At 39.5% G+C, this 20,942-nt stretch overlaps 1 protein-coding gene across 1 annotated transcript in view; it reads right to left on the bottom strand.

The window, feature by feature from the left end:
- Positions 1-20,942, bottom strand: part of LOC126284133 (vacuolar protein sorting-associated protein 53 homolog) — a 150,136-nt gene that overhangs the window by 64,832 nt on the left and 64,362 nt on the right. Inside the window, exons 7-8 of the mRNA XM_049982844.1 lie at positions 16,508-16,673; positions 8,140-8,321 (exon numbers count right to left, since the gene is read on the bottom strand). Coding sequence (XP_049838801.1) covers positions 8,140-8,321; positions 16,508-16,673 — 348 coding nt within the window. The remainder of the gene's footprint in view (positions 1-8,139; positions 8,322-16,507; positions 16,674-20,942) is intronic.

The following is a 20,942-nucleotide window of genomic DNA, read 5'->3' as shown; positions in this document are numbered from 1 at the left end:
GGATGTGATGGCCAGGGAAATCTGCTTTTTAACAAGACTGGTGGCATAATTACATGCAGTGAAGGCTGAAGTGAGAATGGTGGTGTATTGCTGTAAAGAGTCTGCATCCAGACAAATAAGTTTGCCTAGGATGCCAGGGCTGTATGGGAGGGAAAGTCTGACATGGAAAGGACGTCAACTGTCAAAATGTAAGTACTGGTATTTGTTGGTAGGTTTAGTGTGGACAGAAGTGTGTATCTGCCCTTCAGTGAGGACAAGATCAACATAAAGGAAAATGGCATGGGATTCAGAATAGGACCATGTGAAATTTAATTGGGAGAAGGTATTCAGAGATGCCTGGAATTTTAGCAGGTCAGCCTTAACATGAGTCCATATGGTAAAGATGTCATCAATGTATCTAAACCAAACCAGGGGCTGAAGACTTATGGATCCCAGGAAAGCTCCCCCAAGTGATCCATGAAAAGGTTGGCATAGGAAGGAGCCATCCTGGTTCCCATAGCCATACCCTTAATCTGTTTTTGTGTCTGCCCCTCAAAGGTGGAGAAGTTGTTGGTATATATAAAGTTGATCAAGGTGAGTAGGAAGGATGTCATAGGCTTGGAATCAAGAAGGTGCTGACTGAGGAAATGTTCACCACCAGACAGACCATGTACGTGCAAGATGTTGGTATAGAGGGAGGTGGCATCAGTGGTGACATGGAAGGTGTGTAGAGGGAGTGGGTCGGTCATGGATTTCAGATTATGTAGGAAGTGGTTGATATCTTTAATGTAGGAAGGGAGTCTTTGTACTATAGGTTGCAGGTGTTGATAAAATAAGACAGATATACATTCAGTGGGTGCTTTGAAGCCAGCAACTATAGGACAGCCTGAATGATTTGGTTTGTGGATCTTGGGAAGAAGGTAAAAGGTGGGCGTGTGTGGTTTGGGTGGGGTGAGAAGTTCTATGGATTGAGGTGTTAGTCCTTGAGAGGGGCCTGAGGTTTTAAGGAGGGGCTGCAGGTCAGTTTGAATCACAAGGATGGGATCTTGATGGCAGATGCTGCACACAGAGGCATGAGACAACTGTCATGGACCTTCATTAACAAACTCCTTTCGATCAAGTACAACAAAGGTAGATCCTTTGTCTGCTGGGAGGATAATGATGGGGTCATCAGCTTTTAGGGAACATAGAGTCTGCAGTTCTGCTGGAGACTGGTTAGGGTCATGTTGTGGGGGCCTGAGGAAGAGTTGTGAATCAATGCTGTATGTGAGGAATTCTTGAAAGGCTTGTAAGGGATGATTTTGAGGTAGCAGTGGAGGACCAAGTTGGGATTTCAGGTTTGCTGCTGGAAAGGTTTTGGGGTTGCGTTGCAAAGTGATATTTCCATTGAATATTACGCATGAAGCAAAGGAGGTCCTTCACCAAAGCAGCATGATCAAATGCAGGTTTAGAGTTGAAAGTGAGGCCCTTAGGTAATTCAGGAGGGGAGAGTGCTTTAGAAGAGAGGTTAAGGACACTGTACTGTTGTAATTGGTTCTTGGGATTATGGGTTACTCTTGGTCTGGGCGGCAGTGGTGAGATAGCTTTTTCTTCTTCACCTCAAAAAGCTATCCCACCTTCTTGTAAATTACCTGAACAGTGGTATTTTCCTTCCTGTCTCTCTGCAGCTCCCTAAAGAGCCACATCATTAACCACCACTCCTCTCCTACAAACTAAGCTTGGCATCCCACAGTCTTCACTACTGCCTCCCAGACAAAGAATAATCCATCATCCCGAGAACCAGTCACAACCTCATCTAAAGCACTCTACCCTCCTGAATTATCTGTATTATCCAAGGGCTTCACATTGAGCTCTAAACCAGCATTTGATCATGCTGATTTGGTGAAAGACCTCCTTTCCTTCATACGTAATATCCATTGGAAATATCACTTTGCAACCCAACCCCAAGAACTTTCCAACAACAAGCCTGACACTGAGCCCTGCCTTGAACAGCTCAGCCCACGATCGCAACTTGGCCCACAAGCGCTAGCTCAATATCATTCCTTATTAGCCTTCCAAGAATTCCTCACATCCAGAATTGCTTCACAAGCCTTCCTCAGGTCCCTACAACATGATACTAGCTTGTCTCTGCCGAACTCTAGGCTCTATGTTCCCTAAAAGCTGATGACTCCATCATTATCTTCCCAGCAGACAAAGGATCTACCACTGTAGTACTTGCCTCACAAGGTCTAACACCTCAATCCATAAGACTTCTCACCTCACCTTCTTCTAAGATCCACAAACCCAATTATCCAGGCCATCCTTGAAGACTCAGTACTATCATGGTCTGAAATGTGTTAATCAGCTGCTTTGACAGGGTCATGACTTCCTAGAATCATGCCTGAAATGAGACCCATTCTGTGTGAAATTTTGCCCACCACACCTAGAATAGCTTTCTGCCGCCCACCCAATCTCCACAATATTTTTTTCAGACTTTATGCTCCTTCTGCAAACATCTCCCTACCCCTGTGATCGTCCCCACTGCAAGCCTTGCCCTATGCACCCTCCTACCACCACCTATAATAGCCCTGTAACTGGCAAAACATATACTATCAATGGGACAGCCACCTGCGAAACGACACATCATACACCAGCTATTATGTAAACACTATTCACCCTTCTACATTGGCATGACTACCACCTATTTATCAATTAGGATGAATGGGCTTAGGCAGAGCGTATATACTGGCAACTTGCAATATTCTGTTGCAGAGGATGCTCTACAACATTAAATTTGTGACCTCAGCACCTGTTTCACCACACACACCATCTGGATTCTTCCCCCAGATACCAGTGTCTCAGAACTCTGCAGACAGGAACTAGCACTACAACACGTCCTTGTTTCTTGCCACCCACTTGGCCTAAATTTTCATTAATTTATTCTGTCTCAGCTTTTCTTCACTGTAACTACTCCTTGCTTCTCTCAGTTTTAGTTTTCTATATCTTTCCCATCTATATTTTACCACCCCCTCCCATTTCTGTTATGTACAATGCACATAGCTTTTCACTCTTATTAACTCATGCATGATGATTTAGTTTTCATATCTGTCGTGCATATTACACTGTCTTCCACCTTTAAACGTTCAGGTTTTCATATCTCGTCCAGTGTAGTCCTCTCATCCCGTACGATACGTCTCCCCTGACCCGTGGTTCTGTATGACTTTCCTGAAAAATCTACCACTTTTCCTAGACCTCTCCAGTCCTTTTCTTTCACCCTTCTTCCTTCCCCCTCAACCCTTCTGCCTGAAGAAAGTGCCACTGGCTCCAAAAGCTTGCCAATCACAACAGGCTTCTATGTGTGTGTTCTGCTGCTGCTTGGTGAGTAGATTTTTTAACTATCCAAGTAAATGACTATAAACTTTTTTGCATAGTTCTAATACTACTCTCACATTGCTGGCTGTAATGAGATGATGCTGTTGTCTTCAGTGATGACTGTAGAGTGGGCTGAAAGGCACGCCACTAAATCTACATGGCTACTCTGCAGTTCACACTTAAGTGCCTGGCAGAGCGTTCAATAAACCATTTTTATACTACTTCTCTACCATTCCACTCTCGAATGGCGGGTGGAAAAAAGGAACACCTAAATCTTTCTGTTTGAGCTTTGATTTCTCTTATTTTATTATGATGATCATTGCTCCCTACGTAGGTAGGTGTCAACAAAATATTTTCACATTTGGGAGAGAAAGTTGGGAATTGAAATTTTGTAAATAGATCTCACTGCAAAGAAAACCGCCTTTGTTTCAGTGACTGCCACCCCAACTTGCATATCATATCAGTGACTCTCTCACCCCTATTGCACAATAACACAAAACGAGCTGCCATTCTTTGCAGTTTTTTTATGTCCTCTGCACACACTGGTGAAAATAAGAATTCTGCAGCAGTGACATGTCTAATCTGAAAGTACTCAGCTTAAGATCCCCCACTATCTGTAAAATTTTGTCACTGAAGGTTTGGGGCACCCTGCAGCTGAGGAACAAGCTGGCACGCCATGTGGCATCAAGGAACGAAAGACTCTTAAATTTTGTGACTAAATGAAACTAAAGTTTCTCATCTACTCCAGAACTGATGCAATTACTTTACAACGTACTCCGCAACAAATCTGCAGCAATTCAAGGAATGAAGTGACCCTACTTTACTTCTAGAGAATGAATGAAGTAATCTTTGCTATCAATGACTTTTCTGTGCAACATCGATGATGGTCAGTAGGAAGCATAAGATATAAGCTAACAAAAATTTAACATTTCAAATAACTATGCTGAAAATGATTCTCTTAGGAAAGTTCTTGATTTTGCCAATGATAAATTATTGCTCCTTCTCGCAGAAACAACACCTGAGATGCAGTGCAACTGTATCACAGCATGGAAGTTGCACTGCAACCTCTCATGCAGAGCAGTATTGTTTGGCTGGAAGGTAGGCAGGCAGTTGCATTTCTAATGGAATCATTATCGAAGGGACATTAATGCCTAATCATCCTTCCTGTTTTTGGCAGTTAGTGGCTGATGCCAATAAAGTATTAAAGTATTGGCCAATTTGAAAAGGAAATGAAAGGCAGAGTTAATATCCACTGAGATCAAAAACATTAATAATACAATATTAGTTCAGGTGGATGAAGCAGGAAAATCAAAGTGGCCTTGTTAAGGGAAATGTATTATCATCCACATTAAGTGGTTTTACAATAATCAATGAACACTTATTTAAAATGATCCTGCAGGTATCTAATTAGCATCTTGGACGGACAGTAACTGACTAATGTGGAAGTAATTTCAGGTTTACCGCAGAGAAGTGTGCTGAGACTTTTTGCAACTGATGCTGTTATCTACACAGGGACATCATGAAGTAAATTATACATGTTGTCCCAAGCTAAGATCATTCTGCACCAGGAGTGCCACTGTCAGAAGAAAGTACATATTTTGGGTTTCCTACAGAATACAGTTTTGCTGTCATACGGATAACACGTACATCACGATGTACAATTGATATGGTGTGGCTCCTGGAAATGTGCTCCAAAATGAAGTTCATGGGACAGTGTGATTCTTGGAGGCATAAAATCTTAGTTGTACATAGATTCAGTGTGAAATTCTGGTGGTGTACAGACCAAAACAATGTCATGTCTAACCATTGATCAAGACTGCAAAAATGTGTGCAATGGTGTCAGGAAATCCAAATCTTGCAATCATGCAAATTCCAACTTTTCAACAAGCTGAAAGAGCATTTGTGGGGAAAGAGATTTTCCAACAATGAGGAAATGGCTTTATGTCCAAGAAGCAGATTTTTCTTGCCCACGTATTGAATGACTGGTAGAAAGCTCCAACCACTGTTTACAGAGAGGTGGTGATTATGCTTAAAACTACTGTCATGTACCTGTGTCACTTTGATGTGTAGAATAGAATTCAATAAAAGTTACTTGACCTGTTGTAAGAGTGGGCAACTTACTTTTCAAAGTCCCCTCATATAATAGAGAACTATCTGAAAAAGCTGCACAAATATTAGTTAGATCTTGGATTGGCAGCTTGCATTAAATGTTCATAAATGTAAAATTATGTTCTTCCCAAATTAAAAAGGCTGCGTATCCTATGACTAAAATAACACTGAGCCACAAATAGAATCAGTCAGCTCATACTCTGAGGTTATGAGATAAAATGATCATCTACACTTGAGTGTAGGATAAGCAGGTGACAGACATCAGTTCATTGGTAGGGCACTGGGGAAAACTGAATCAGTCTATGAAGGAGACTCCTTACAAAATACTATTAAGGATACATACTGGGCTTCAAGAATGAAAATCATGTGCAGAATCTAGGAATATATTACTACCTAGTATATCTAAAAACAAAGATGATGTGAGTTACCAAATGAAAGGGCTGGCAGGTTGATAGACACACAAACAAACACAAACATACACACAAAATTCAAGCTTTAGCAACCAACGGTTGCTTATCAGGAAAGAGGGAAAGATGAAAGGATGTGGGTTTTAAGGAACAGGGTAAGGAGTCATTCCAATCCAGGGAGCGGAAAGACTTACCTTAGGGGGAAAAAAGGGCAGGTATACATTTGCTCATACACACACACGCACACACACACACACACACACACACACACACACATATCCATCCGCACATACACAGTCACAAGCAGACATTTGTAAACGCAAAGACCTGGGCAGAGATGTCAGTCGAGGCGGAAGTACAGAGGCAAAGGTGTTGTTGAAAGACAGGTGAGGTATGAGCGGCGGCAACTTGAAATTAGCGGAGGTTGAGGCCTGGCGGATAACGAAAAGAGAGGATATGCTGAAGGGCAAGTTCCCATCTCCGGAGTTCTGACAGGTTGGTGTTAGTGGGAAATATCCAGATAACCCGGATGATGTAACACTGTGTCAAGATGTGCTGGTCGTGCACCAAGGCATGTTTAGCCACAGGGTGATCTTCATTACCAACAAACACTGTCTGCCTGTGTCCATTCATGCGAATGGACAGTTTGATGCTGGTCATTCCTACATAGAAAGCTTCACAGTGTAGGCAGGTCAGTTGGTAAATCATGTGGGTGCTTTCATACGTGGCTCTGCCTTTGATCGTGTACACCTTCTGGTAGGACTGGAGTAGGTGGTGGTGGGAGGGTGCATGGGGGTGGGGGTGGGGGTGGGCGGTTATAAGGGCAGGAGCCAGAGGGTAGGGAAGGTGGTTTGGGGATTTCATACGGTTGAACTAAGAGGTTACGGAGGTTAAGTGGACGGCGGAATGACATTCTTGGTGGAGTGGGGAGGATTTCAAGAAGGATGGATCTCATTTCAGGGTAGGATTTGAGGAAGTCGTAGCCCTGCTGGAGACCTACACTCAGAGTCTGATCCAGTCCCGGAATGTATCCTGTAACAAGTGGGGCACTTTTGTGGTTCTTCTGTGGGAGGTTCTGGGTTTGAGGGGATGAGGACGTGGCTCTGGTTATTTGCTTCTGTACCAGTCAGGAGAGTAGTTGCGGGGTGCAAAAGCTGTTTTTCAGGTTGTTGGTGTAATGGTTCAGGGATTCAGGACTGGAGCAGATTCGTTTGCCACGAAGACCTAGGCTGTAGGGAAGGGACCGTTTGATATGGAATGGGTGGGAGCTGTCATAATGGAGGTACTGTTGCTTGTTGGTGGGTTTGATGTGGACGGATGTGTGAAGCTGGCCATTGGACAGATGGAGGTCAACGTCAAGGAAAGTGGCATGGGATTTGGAGTAGGACCTGATTCTGATGGAACCAAAGGAGCTGAGGTTGGAGAGGAAATCCTGGAGTTCTTCTTCACTGTGAGTCCAGATCATGAAGATGTCATCAATAAATCTGTACCAAACTTTGGGTTGGCAGGCTTGAGTAACCAAGAAGGCTTCCTTTTGCAGTTCCAGGAGTTGTTCAACACATATAAAAATACTTCAATGACTTAGCAACATAAGTTACCTGAGTTTATGGCTTGGAGACCCATGGGAGGACAGAAGTTGATCAGTTCTAATATGAGCTAGTAATTGGCATCTCAGTGCCCTAAAGTATAATTTCATGGTTGTGTACTTGCTAGCTGAAGTTGTCTTCACAAGTAACTAAAACTAGAGTAAACACGTAGTTTCATTCATAATATATTGTAACAGGTAGTAAAATACAAGTCAAACAGGAAGCTTTCCAAACAACAAACGTACACAGAATATTAACCCAAATTTTCTGCACCAACTTTGTGAAGATGGACTTAATTTACGTGTGACCATGATGGCCCTTCTCCACAATATTAACAAAACAACACAGTGCTGCTTCAACAATCAATCTTGTAACTGTGCGCAAAAACTGTATGGTGAAATTATTCTGCAGAAAGGAATAAGCAAAGGGGGCCAAACTTTCAATGATGCTTCAATGGATCAAAGCAGTAAGAGTGAGATCCCCTAACCTATTGTTGAACTGTGCGAGTGCTTTTATCAATCTGTTCATATTGTGTGACAATGTTCATTCCCACAGAACTCAGATGGTGTAAAATATTTAATATGTTGAGAGTATCATTCAAATGGTAAGCAAAAAATTGGTGAATGCAACTTAAGCATACATTTTTGTTTGTATCTCATCGTGTAAAAGTATACTGGACAATAAATGATAAAGTACCAGTGACATACCTGTCTATACTTTCAATATAAATGTACAGATATGGTTCAAAACAGCGTCCAATGATGCCCTGGAAAGGTGAAAGTTTTGGCTTAACTGGTGCACTGTCTCTGGATTTTGTGTCTTCTGTCTCTTCCTCAAACGGGTTACCTGGAGCAGAAGGTTCATCAAATGGGTTTGTTGAAGGAGCTGCCTGGAATGAAAAAAGAAATAGATGCAATTTCATAAAACCACAGCAAGGATTGGTGTTTTTTTGTTATATTTTTGTATGTAATGCACATTTTTGTATGCTCATTAACAATTTCCTAGCAAATATGTATAAAATTACAAGAGTATAATGTGAATAAAAGGTTGTTTATAGCATTCTTTTATGTTATGTCTGTCTATGATTCAATGATTTCTCTATGTGATTACTGCAATCAATCTTTTCCATATTACTGTTATTCCATTCTGGTGTTTCCATGGTTCATTTTAAACAAAAGAAATGAACAATAACAATGGCAACCAACAAAATGATAAACAGTTTAAGAATGACTGAAAATGGAATATCTCGCTAGTATGTTGAAGCAGAATGTAGTATTAATGATGAACAAAACAGGTACAGAATATTAAAATGTACAACTTTTGCACTTATGAATGAGGTTCAATTTGCTATAACAGACATTCAGCTGAATATAATATGTTTGATTTCAGTGGCTGCTTCAAAAACCTGGCCATATGGATCTGCCCCCCCCCCCCCCCCCCAGCTTTTCTGAACTGTGCATATGGGAGCATCCGTAGAACACATTCTCCAGTCCCAAAATTATACCAGCCTTTACCTACAGTAACCTACTGTCCTCAAACAATCCACCAAATAGTTTTCATCCCCTCTGTCCTTTCACTTCCTCTCTTTTTCACATCCCCATCCCATCATTTTGTGCCGCCTTCTGTCAATGCTCTCGCCATCCTTTCCCCTTCTCTGCTCCTCTCCTTTTCCACTGCCCACATTTTTCCACCCGCACCTCACCTCCAAACGTTATGTCAGGCAGTCTCATCAGGTCGCCATCTAGACCCCGCAGAACCTGCTAAACAGTACTCTTCTCCCCCCCACACCCTGCTATTCCTTTTCCTTCCCCAATCCACTCCACATTGTTATTGATGTGACAGTTGCATTCCAGTTGGAGTCGCTGGTGGTAGCAGTCACGTGTGCATGATGTGTGCTTGCTTATATGAATGTGTGTGTGTTTTCTTTGCTGAAGTAGGTCTTGGCCGAAAATTATTAATATGTACGGTCTTTTTGTTGCGACTGCCTGCAACTCGAGGGGTCATTTTTACAGTTTGTAGCAATCTATCCATTTCCTAATGTTGTTGATATTCCAACATGGAATTTCTATTGTTTGGAACACAAATATACAGTTTAAAACAAAGCTGCAGAATACACTCAGCACCACAGAAGAGGAGGTAGTTTCAAAGGTCACATATAAGATAAATGGCACTTACACTTTTGGAATAAACAGTCATCTGTTGAATGATGAGGGGGAATAAGATGGAAAGGGAACGTCATCCAAGATTTTTTGTGTGGGTCAGGGGAGTGTGCACTTAGAACAAACTGTTGCAGTGAGAACAATCAATGAACAAATCCTATATCGTTTCATAATATATATATGTGGTGTCTGTCATTTCGGAATTGTCTGAAAGAACAGACACCATTTTGATCCAGCACCCACTACAAATTAAACAACTCTCACTCACAGCTTGCTCTTCTTGACTCACCAGATATCAGTAGGATATTGTAGTGGTGATCAAGTCTCCTTATACTTAACTTTAGTCAAAAAACACCACAAAGAGAAGAGGTACGAAGAAGTTGCTATTCTACTCACATGACCAAAAACGTCATGACCACCATCACCAGGAGATTGTCTGCTGTCTGGTGGTACGCACTACAGGCACGTGACATGATAAGGAAAGTACATACGAAGTGTGATGGAAAAGTAACGGGAAGCTCCTTCCATGATTCTGTTTTATCTCATCAATGGTGGCAAAAGGACATCCTTTAATCATACTCTTCTGCCTCCGGAATAGAAAGAAGTTGCACACAGCCATGTCCAGCAAATATGGTGGCTGAGGTAACACAATGGTTCCATTTTTTTGCCAAAAAATCACAAACAAATATTGAGGTGTGGCTACGAGCATTATTGTGATGCAATTTCCATGAGTAGTTTTGCCAAAATTCTGGTCTTTTTCTTAGGACTGCAAGATGCAAACGGCATATAACTTCCAGGTAGAGTATTACTTATTGACCGAATGACCTAAGGCAGGAACTCTAGATGCACTATCCCATCATTATTGAAGAAACGAGTGAGAAGACTCTCCACTTGATCAAATTTGCTGAATTTTTTTCAGTCTTGGCTCTTCAGGCAGTTTTCATCATGATGATTCGGCTCTGGTTTCGACGCCACACCTGTATACCCATGCACTGACACCCATTCTAACCTTTTTTAGAAGTTCTGGATCACTGTCGACTTCATTCAGTAATTCTCGTGTGACGGCTACACGACATCATTTTTGGTCGAAATACAACAATTTCAGAATAAGCTTTGCTGCTACATGTTGACATGGCAAAAACATCCAAAAAAATCGATTGTCATGAGCAACACGATGTTGGCATCATCAATGACATCTTCAATGGGGATTCAGCGATTTTCTACAACAGTTTTCTTTACTTCTTCCACATCGTCATCAGGGCATCCTGGGCGGCTTCATCTTTAATGTCTTCTCGACCCTCTTTGAAACATTTATACTGCTTGTGAACTCTTGTCTTACTCATAGTAGCTTCGCCACATAGCTTCGCCACAGGCCACAGTCAACATTTCAAATGCGGTACTGGAATTTATTCCATTTTTCAAGCAAAATTTAATGCGAATTCTTTCATCCATCTTTTTTGAAAGAAAAAATTCACCGAGTACTTGAAAACAGGTATAGCCTCTTTGACTGTCACAGAAGTTAAATATTCAAAACAACTGACAATGTAAACTTATGTATCAACAAGATAAATAAAATTGAAAATCAGTTAGAAAAAACCACAAAATTTAAAAAAACATAATTATTACGTTTTGAGCACACCTCGTAAACGAGTTCACACCTTGTAAATGAAGCAGAGACATTTGGAGATCCATTCTAGCAATGATACAGGCCGCAAATAGAGAGCTCCATTGACAAAGGGCACATTGTTATGGGCTGGCATTTGGGAATATTCATCTTGGAAATGGTGAAGCTGTCAGTTGTTCACATGCTATTGTCATGAGCTTCTATAGAGAGTTGGCAAGGTGTTGGACATCCACACCTTATCACAGAACATGTAGTTCGGACACTTGCTGTCTCTGTAAAGCAGGACAGAGATTGAACCCTGGATAAATGGAAATACGTCATCTGTTTGGATTAGTCAGATTTCTCTTAACATCAGTTTGACTGTCATGTCTAGATTTCCGTTATCCACGTTAATGTCTGCTCGAAACATGCACCACACCGTGGACATCAGGTTTTCTGTGGGACCTCTGGTAATTGTAGGCATTGTAGGCATCATGACAGCTATGGACTATGCGAGCACTATTGCACACCATCTGAATGCCTTCATGCTTGATGTCTTCCCTGACAGGGATGAAATTTTAGCAAGCTAACTTTCCATATAATGACAAAGTACTGCTTGATGAGCATGATAGTCAAATAAAAATATCATGGCCACCAGATTTGCCAGATCTGAACTGGATGGACTAAATCTGATACATCCCTGGGTGTCATCTCCACACCCACAACTCACCCGCCTGTAGTTTATGTGAGTTGTGTGATCTGTGCATAGACATCTAGTGCCACAAATTTACAGAAATTTAACAAGGACTTGTCAAATCAATGCAAGCAGATTCACTACTGTATACACTCCAAAGGTCAGCCAACATGCAACTAAGCAGATGGTCATAATGTTTTGGCTCATCAGCGTATGTAAACATTAATTTCTTTGAGTGTATTAAATAGATGTTGTCCAAATGGAAACAAAATACAACTCATTATTTGATCTTTTAAGTATGGTACCTGATCAGATATGATTAGGGCAATGTGATCTGCGAGCCACTAGCACAAAGATTGCTGAAAAGTTAGTTTGTGCCACCATGGTTCTGTATAAGAGAGTTCTTACAACTTTGTCAGCATAGTCTTTCATTGAGTTGTTACTGTGCGGATTTACATGGAAATTTCATAATGAATAAGGTAATAAAGGTTAGCCTCGGCCAAAGTGTGCACACTTACATATGCAACTCACGGACTTCTGTCACAGCCACTCAACTATCAAGCTATTATGGAAAGCACAATCTGTAAAAAACATGACAACAAAAACAGTTTCTCACCCATTAGTAGTGAAACAAGAAACTGCAACAGGCTCTAGCTGCATTCAACTCTTGCCCCATTGCAAGCTAGACAGGCTCGGGAGTAGGGGAAGGGGGTTACAGAGGAGAAGAATGTTTTGTGTCATGGGTAATTCTATTCACTGACTATCAGCTTGTTCATCCCTCCTGGTGATATTGGGGGTGAGGGAGTTCTACATTGAGTATATATTTTATTTATCCACCATATTTTCCTTCATTTCATAATCTGTCTGAACTCTGGAATTAGTGAATACTTGTTTTACAGCCTACACAAAGCTTCATTTTCCAAGATAATCCTGCAACAATAAAAATAAATAGTTCTACCTATTTTGGGGTGTTGCTTGGCCTTGGACCTACTTGGGGAAGTCTTTGCAGAAAAACTACTCAATATCTTTCTGTCCAGTTTGTACTCTCTGACTGGAGTTATCAGAAAAGGCTTCCGAATACTATACTCACCTTCAAATTGTCTTTTTGTATGATACTGGATAACCAACATTGGTCAGGTTATTAACACATGAACAGTCTCCCCTTTGCCAACTACAATGATTCTTTTTGCACTGTTAAACACAAGTTAAAATTTACAATACAACTCAAATAATATATTTCATGTCATCACCTTACTCACAGTTTTATTAAAAGTACTTATGTTAGTAATGATCCAAATACATGTAGGTTTGGCACAAGCTATTTGACTGTGTATTGTTCAGTTTGTTCTATAGGAATATAAATTCGCTAACAGGAAAGCTGCCAGATTTCTTATGGCTAACATAAGTGAACAGGGCAATATATAAATGATACTAAACTTGCAAGAAATTTAAAAAGGGTAGAATACATATATATTTAAAAACCCAGAGTGAAAGTATGTGCATAGCCCGAGCATCTCATCTGAACAGCTGTGGTACATTAGCATAAAAAGGGCTGCAGAGGAAAACTGACTGCTGTGAAACAACAACTGCTGGTTGTTTAAAACTTTTATCCAAGATCACTACATCATGTCTCCTCTAAAGTGAAATTTAAATGAAATTACAAAGGTTTGAAAAGAGGTGAATGGCCTAATTATGTGACTTATAATAGTGTGAAAATGCAGTTGGTATGATGCACCATGTGACATCAGAACAGGATGACATGGGACAGCTTTCTCAGAGCAGTAAAGGACCACAGAACTTTGTCAAATGCTGGAAAATGACAACATGTGTTTCAGTGTCTTTCCCCACAGTCCGCAAGTGTTTCTTGTAATACTGAAGGAGCATATTCCTTTACAAAAAATATTTTTGATGCTTCACCAAAAAATGTCTCTGGTTTCAATGGATTTCTCAATGTAGATGAGGCTGTGTGAACTGGCAACAACTCTTTTTCCAGTGAGTTTGGATTATAGTAGTACTCGTGAAATACTGTAGTACTAGCTCCATGTGTGTATTACCTCTGTCAATAGAGTAGAGTGTTATACCTATGGCAACACAGGACAGATGCCTAGCATGATACACACAGCAACTTGGCACTTTGAGAATCTCTCATGATGCAAAGATACTCCTGTGAACACAATCCAATTCTGTTCAGTTTAATGCTATGGCCTTTTATCACTTCATACAATGGTCTCACTAAATACTAGTTTGGGGGTGTAATACTGTTTTATTTATATATATTTTTAATTCTGTATTTTTATCAATGTAACTGTTAGGCAGAACAAATTTTATTCATATGTGATGATTCCTTGATGGAGCTGCAAATTTTCACAACTGTGGTATATGATAGCAAAGTGCTCTACACTCCAAATGTACCACTTGAAATACCTTTATTATGCTAAGTACCCAGTTTCACAAATCATTTCCCAGCTTGGGATGGAGTGTGGGGAAGGTGGTTTCACCCTATTTATGGACTATTCATTGTACGTAATATATGATAAGCATGAAGTTTACTAAATGGCTCTGTTTCATATCACGGCCATTTTCTTCTTCCACATTCAACATTTCCTTAGTCAAAGTTGTACCTGCAATATTTATCCATTAAATGGATGACATTGAAGAACAATTTAATAATAATTTATAGTTTAGGCATGTACACAGTTACTAAGAATAATAATCAGCAGTGAGACCCAAGATCTTGCATTACAGAATTTTCATTTGCAGTTTGCACAATTTGGATTTAAATATAAGCTGTACACTTATGAAAAAGTTGACAATATTGGAAAAATTTAAAATCAAGAAGCATTCAGTATGGAATGCCAGCATAGTTCTAAATGGACTAGCGTAGACCCTTCATCATTACGTTCCACCAGTGACTCTCATTGTATCCTAATGATCAAGCGATGATGCACCAACCAGTGTGTCAATGGTCAGCCCAAGGGTTGGTGGACTGGTCAAGTATTAGCCTAACAGTTTGGTATTGCAGACATGGATATAACTCTTGTCACTAACAAGTCATGGTAGACTGACGGGCTATTAGCAAACAGGCAACATCTAAATTTCTTGTTACAGATCACATTTACTGCTGCCTGTCTATGATTCAGACATCTCTTCTGGATTGTCATTTGAACAGCTTAGCCACTCCTGCCTGACAAACCTCTTCGGAGTTTTTAAGTTTGCCTAATGTGACAATATTTATCCTTTTAAAATTTCAAGCTGGTCAACAGAAGGTGCAGCATACTGCAATAGTATTGGTTCTCCATAGACTGTATTTGAACAATAAAGTATAATTTACCTATCTACATCATCATCTATAGATATATAAGGGAACTACACAACTATATAGCCGTAGGATCAGCTTCACTTTCTAAAATGTGGTAACTTGACTTGATTAAAACCTTCTATCAGTAATTATTAATTAATAGTTAATACCTAAATTTGTCCTATGCCTGTTTTAATAGTCGTGATAACAGTCAGTTGGTAACTGACAATGGAATAGGAAGCTGAAAAGCAACTCATACGCAAAGTGTTACAGAACACATGAAAAGTGTTTTCCATTTGTAATTATCTCCACATTCGGCCATGTGCCAATGTGAAACTCAAGTAACAAGAAATAATTACTATTGGTTTGATCACTTCTGTTACTTCAACAGCTGGAAGAATACTTACATTATAAAGTTTACAGTATACCCAACAACATTTGTCTACCTTTAGATGACTTCTGTCTTTTGCAACTGTGTTATCAGGCATATACTGTGTCTCAACTGCACACAATTGTAAATTAAAGTAAACTGTGCATAGTTATTTAGTATCTGCTTCATTCATTGCAATATTCTTAGTATGGTTAACAATGTTAATGATGGAGTTTTCTCTCTCTCTTTGCCTCTGGTAAGCACTTCTTGTAAAACTTTCCTACTAACGTTGTTTTCTACTATAGTCAGCATCATTTCACTTAATCATTTTGCTTTCTCTTTTGTAACAATCTTCTCATATGGTTCACACAGTCTCACTGTACATTTTCTAGATATATTTTTCCGTTGATTCCAACATTTGCTCCATCATTTCACTATACATAAGTACTTCTTTCCCTATCCTGACATCACTTATCAGGCTAGAAATCTTTTTAATTACTCATATATGGTTACCATTACTATATATAAAAACTGCTCTTGGGTTTTGGTTATCCATACTCAGACAAATTACCTCTCATGATCTGATCAGGTAATTCATTAGCTCTTGGTGCCTCTGCTTCAATATGTTGGGATGAAACAATACTTACAAAATACACGCACATAAAAGTCAGAAAACTTGCAGCAGATCAAACCTACTGATTTGAAAGAAAATCCAACCTGTTTCAACGTTTTCAGACAGCACATACAAACACACCAGGGTTCACAAGTTTCTAATACAGGAAGTAAAAATAGGAATTGCAAGGCACTTCTAGACAGCTATCACAGTGTACTGGTGAAGCTTTACACCATCTCTGTATCACATCACAACAGGCTGATTAACGGACATCTTAGTCTACAATAATAAAAATAAAAAAAAGAAGGAGAAAATGAGGGAATGGGGGTGTTACAAACCTCCGACAATCTTCTCTCAGTTGGCCTATCAGTCTCCTCTAATGTGATACCAGTAAACCTTCTTGCAAGAAGACTTTCAAAATTTGCTGTTTTTTGTATTACAAATAAAAGCAGCTTCACATCAATTTCTGTTTTGCGTTTATGCATCAACTTTGAAAGCTCATCTCTGTAACAAAGGGGGGAAAACATTACTTGCACTTTCTTTTAATAATTTTCAATTCTAAATACACAAAAGGAAGTAGTAGTAAAATGGTCAGTTGTCATACATTTATGTTAACAATCTGGACGAATTTTTGCTCTGAAGTGAAGTGTGCACTGACCTGAAACTTCTTGGAAGATTAAAACTGTGTGCCTAGCCAGCAGAGGGGCATCTGCCTTTTGTGGCCAAGTACTCAACTCACAGAGCTGTCCAAACACAGCACACAACCTGCCCCCACAGCTTTCTTTTTACCTACACCTCATCTCCTATCTTTCAAAGTTCACAGAAGTTCTCCTGCATACCTCGCAGGACTTGTATTCCTGGAAGAAAGGATAATGCGGAGACATGGCTTAACCACAGAGTGGGAGGTTGTTTCCAGGATTAATTTTCACTCTGTAGAGGAGTAGGCACTGATTTTGAACTTCATGGGAGATTAAAACTGTGTGCCAGACTGGGACTTGAACTTGGGACCTTTACCATTTGTGGACGAGTGCTCACTGACTGAGCTGCCGAAGCATGACTCATGACCCACCCTCGCATCTTTAGCTCCGCCAGTACCTCATATCCTAGTTTTGAAACTTCACAGAAGTTCTCTTGCATACCTTGTAGGACTAGTACTCCTGTAAGAGAGGATACTGTGAAGACAGCTTAGCTACAGCATATGGGATGTTTCCAGAACTGATTTTCACTGTGCAGCAGAGTGTACACTGATTTATAAATATTCTTTCTACCACGAGTACTAGTACCATAATGTATGTAGGCATTGGTGGAAGTATAGTTGTGAGAGCAGGTCATGAGCTGTGCTTGGACAGCCCAGTTGATTGAGCAGTTGCCCACAAAATGCAAAGATCTCAGGTTCGAATATCCAGTATGGCACATAGTTTTAATCTCCCAGGAAGTTTCAATTAACACACACTAGCTGCAGAGTGAAAGTTCCTTCTGGAAACAATCCTCCAGGCTGTGGTTAATCCACACCTCTGCCATGTCGCTTCTTCAAGAAACACTAGTCCTGCAAAATATGCAGGAGAACTACTGTATAGTTTGGGAGGTAAAAATGAGATAACGGTGGATGTAAAACTGTGACAGTGGGTTGTGTGTCATGATAGGATAGCTCAAGCAACTAAGTACTTTCCAGGAAGGGCAAAGTTCCCACATTTGAGTCCTAGTCCGGCACGCAGTTATCATCTGCCCAGGACTTTCATATTAATAATCATTATTAAATAATTTATGTTAGAGACTGTGGAAGTATATATAATGAAAAGGAAAAGGGAAATGTGGATGTGATTTTCCCAGGAAAATATATCAACAGATGCCTCTAAGATAGCAGTGCATGTACCAACCTTTGCAAGTTCTGTTGAGGCATTTTGGGCTATTAAGGGCAAAAAAAGCCAGAATAACCAAAGGAAACAAAGAACAGCTGAATTTCAAAAAATGTCAGACACCAAGAAGAAAAGTGATTCTGCTACGTGACAACAATGGCCATCGCAATGCTTCCAAGCAGACCTTGAAACAGACATGACAACATGTGATCTTGTGGCAACTGGAGCTTGTTTGTTTGAACTAAGGAACATGCTCGAATCTATTGGTGTGAAGTCACTAAATGGTCGTGATGTTTTAGTTCTAATAGGAAAAACCAGACAGAAAAGGCATCCTGTGAACTAAAATTGTGTTTAAGTACACTTACACAAACAAATGTAATATTTTTCAACATACTGCATCTTCATGGTCTCATACAATAACCTCAAGTAAGTCAAAAAGAAGAAAAGTGCTTGTATTTATCAACAATCTGCAAATGCTTCAAAAATGTCAATATTACAAATATCATTGGATAAGAATAACACACACACACACACACACACACACACACACACACACACACACAAAGAAGGGTCTTGGCAAGAATTATTTGTGCAACGCTATTTCAGCTCGCATGAAGGAAGAAATAAGCAAGTTGAGGCCGGTCAGGAAAGTCAGTGTACTCAGGCTTTCATACAGAGTGTATTGGCACTTTTTTTGTAAATAGACAATTAGAAAAGTTCAGGAAAATGCAGGTTGTTAATGATAGAAACTGCTTTATAATTGTACCCATTAAACTATTAAATAAACAATTAGCACTCATATTGTGTGTACACAAAGTAGAACTGGTACCAAAAATGGTGATTATGCTATTATCTACATAAGTAAAAATGGAAATGTTCATTTGTTAAAAATCTTTTATATGTGAAAGTTTGTCATCGACTCCTTTCAAATTTTGACAAAAAGTTGCATTGAATACGAGCATGCTTTTATATACCTACTGGAGTGCCATATCTATCCAAACAAAAATCAATTGCCACATCTACGAAAGATCATCACCTGAGAACGTCTTGACCGATTTGGTGGATTTTTCTTTCGTTGTGTTCTTTATCGTCAGGACAAGGTTTGTATGAAAGAAAATTCTTGGAAAATCCACCAGAAAAGTTGAAAATTAAATCAGTTATGAAACATCATCACTTGAGAATGGCTCAACTGATTTGGTTGACCTCTTATTATTATTACCATTATTATTATTACTATTACTATTATTATTATTATTATTTCTTTGCGTTCTCTGACGTTATGTCTGGTTAAAAATGGAAAGTGATGTGGATCTTGATCAAGTGTGACTTCCTTTTAACTGTACGGTATATGTACATTGCATTTACGAACTTTCGGGTAGTTGAACATGTATCAATAATTACAGATTTCTGTAGTTGTATATATATGTTTGGATGTAGCTGCATTGTGTTGGTGTACTGGTGGATATTGTGTGGTATGACTCCTGTAGTTGATAGTGTGATTGGTATAATGTCAACTTTATCCTGATGCCATATGTCCTTGACTTCCTCAGCCAGTTGGATGTATTTTTCAATTTTTCCTCCTGTTTTCTTCTGTATATTTGTTGTATTGGGTACAGATATTTCGATTAGTTGTGTTGATTTCTTCTTTTTATTGATGAGTATGTCAGGTTTGTTATGTGGTGGTGTTTTATCTGTTATAATGGTTCTGTTCCAGTATATATTGCCTTTTCTTAGCCATGTGTTGGATGCGTCTTGATCGATGTGTGGCTGTGTTAGATGATAAGGGTGCTTGCCATGCAGTGTTTTCTTTTTCCAATTTACTTTCTTTGTATCTGTTGATGTTATGTGATCTAAAGGGTTGTAGAAAAATGGTTCAAATGGCTCTGAGCACTATGGGACTCAACTGCTGTGGTCATCAGTCCCCTAGAACTTAGAACTACTTAAACCTAACTAACCTAAGGACATCACAAACATCCATGCCCAAGGCAGGATTCAAACCTGCGACCGTAGCAGTCGCACGGTTCCGGACTGCGCGCCTAGAACCGCAAGACCACCGCGGCCGGCTAAAGGGTTGTAGAAGTGGTTATGAAATTGCAATAGTGTAGCCGATGTATTTATACGAGTGATTGCTTTGTGTATTTTGCTAGTTTCTGCTCGTTCTATAAATAATTTTCTTAAATTATCTACGTGTCCATAATGTAGGTTTTTTATGTCGATAAATCCCCTTCCTGCTTCCTTTCTGATTCTGTTGCTGAATGTATGTGATGTATTCTATATTTGTGGCATTGTGATCGTGTAAGTGTATTGAGTGCTTCTAGGTCTGTGTTACTCCATTTCACTACTCCAAATGAGTAGGTCAATATTGGTATAGCATAACTATTTATAGCTTTTGTCTTGTTTCTTACTGTCAATTCTGTTTTCAGTATTTTTGTTAGTCTTTGTCTATATTTTTCTTTTAGTTCTTCTTTAATATTTGAATTATCTATTCCTATTTTTTGTCTGTATTCTAGATATTTATAGGCATCTGTTTTTTCCATCACTTCTATGCAGTTGGTGTGGTTATCCAATATGTAATCTTCTTGTATAGTGTGTTTTCCCTTGACTATGCTATTTTTCTTACATTTGTCTGTTCCAAAAGCCATATTTATATCATTGCTGAATACTTCTGTTATCTTTAGTAATTGCTTGAGTTGTTGATGCTAGTAGCTTTAGATCATCCATGTACAGCAAATGTGTGATTTTGTGTTGGTATGTTCCAGTAATATTATATCCATAATTTGTATTATTTAGCATGTTGGACAGTGGGTTCAGAGCAAGGCAGAACCAGACAGGACTTAATGAGTCTCCTTGGTATATTCTACACTTAATCTGTATTGGCTGTGACGTGATATTATTTGAATTTGTTTGGATATTAAGT

This window comes from Schistocerca gregaria, chromosome 8, assembly GCF_023897955.1.
Source record: "Schistocerca gregaria isolate iqSchGreg1 chromosome 8, iqSchGreg1.2, whole genome shotgun sequence".
NCBI classification, from domain to species: Eukaryota; Metazoa; Arthropoda; class Insecta; order Orthoptera; family Acrididae; genus Schistocerca; species Schistocerca gregaria.
The sequence above is the reverse complement of the archived record's forward strand: the minus strand, read 5'-3'. Positions and strand labels throughout refer to the sequence as shown.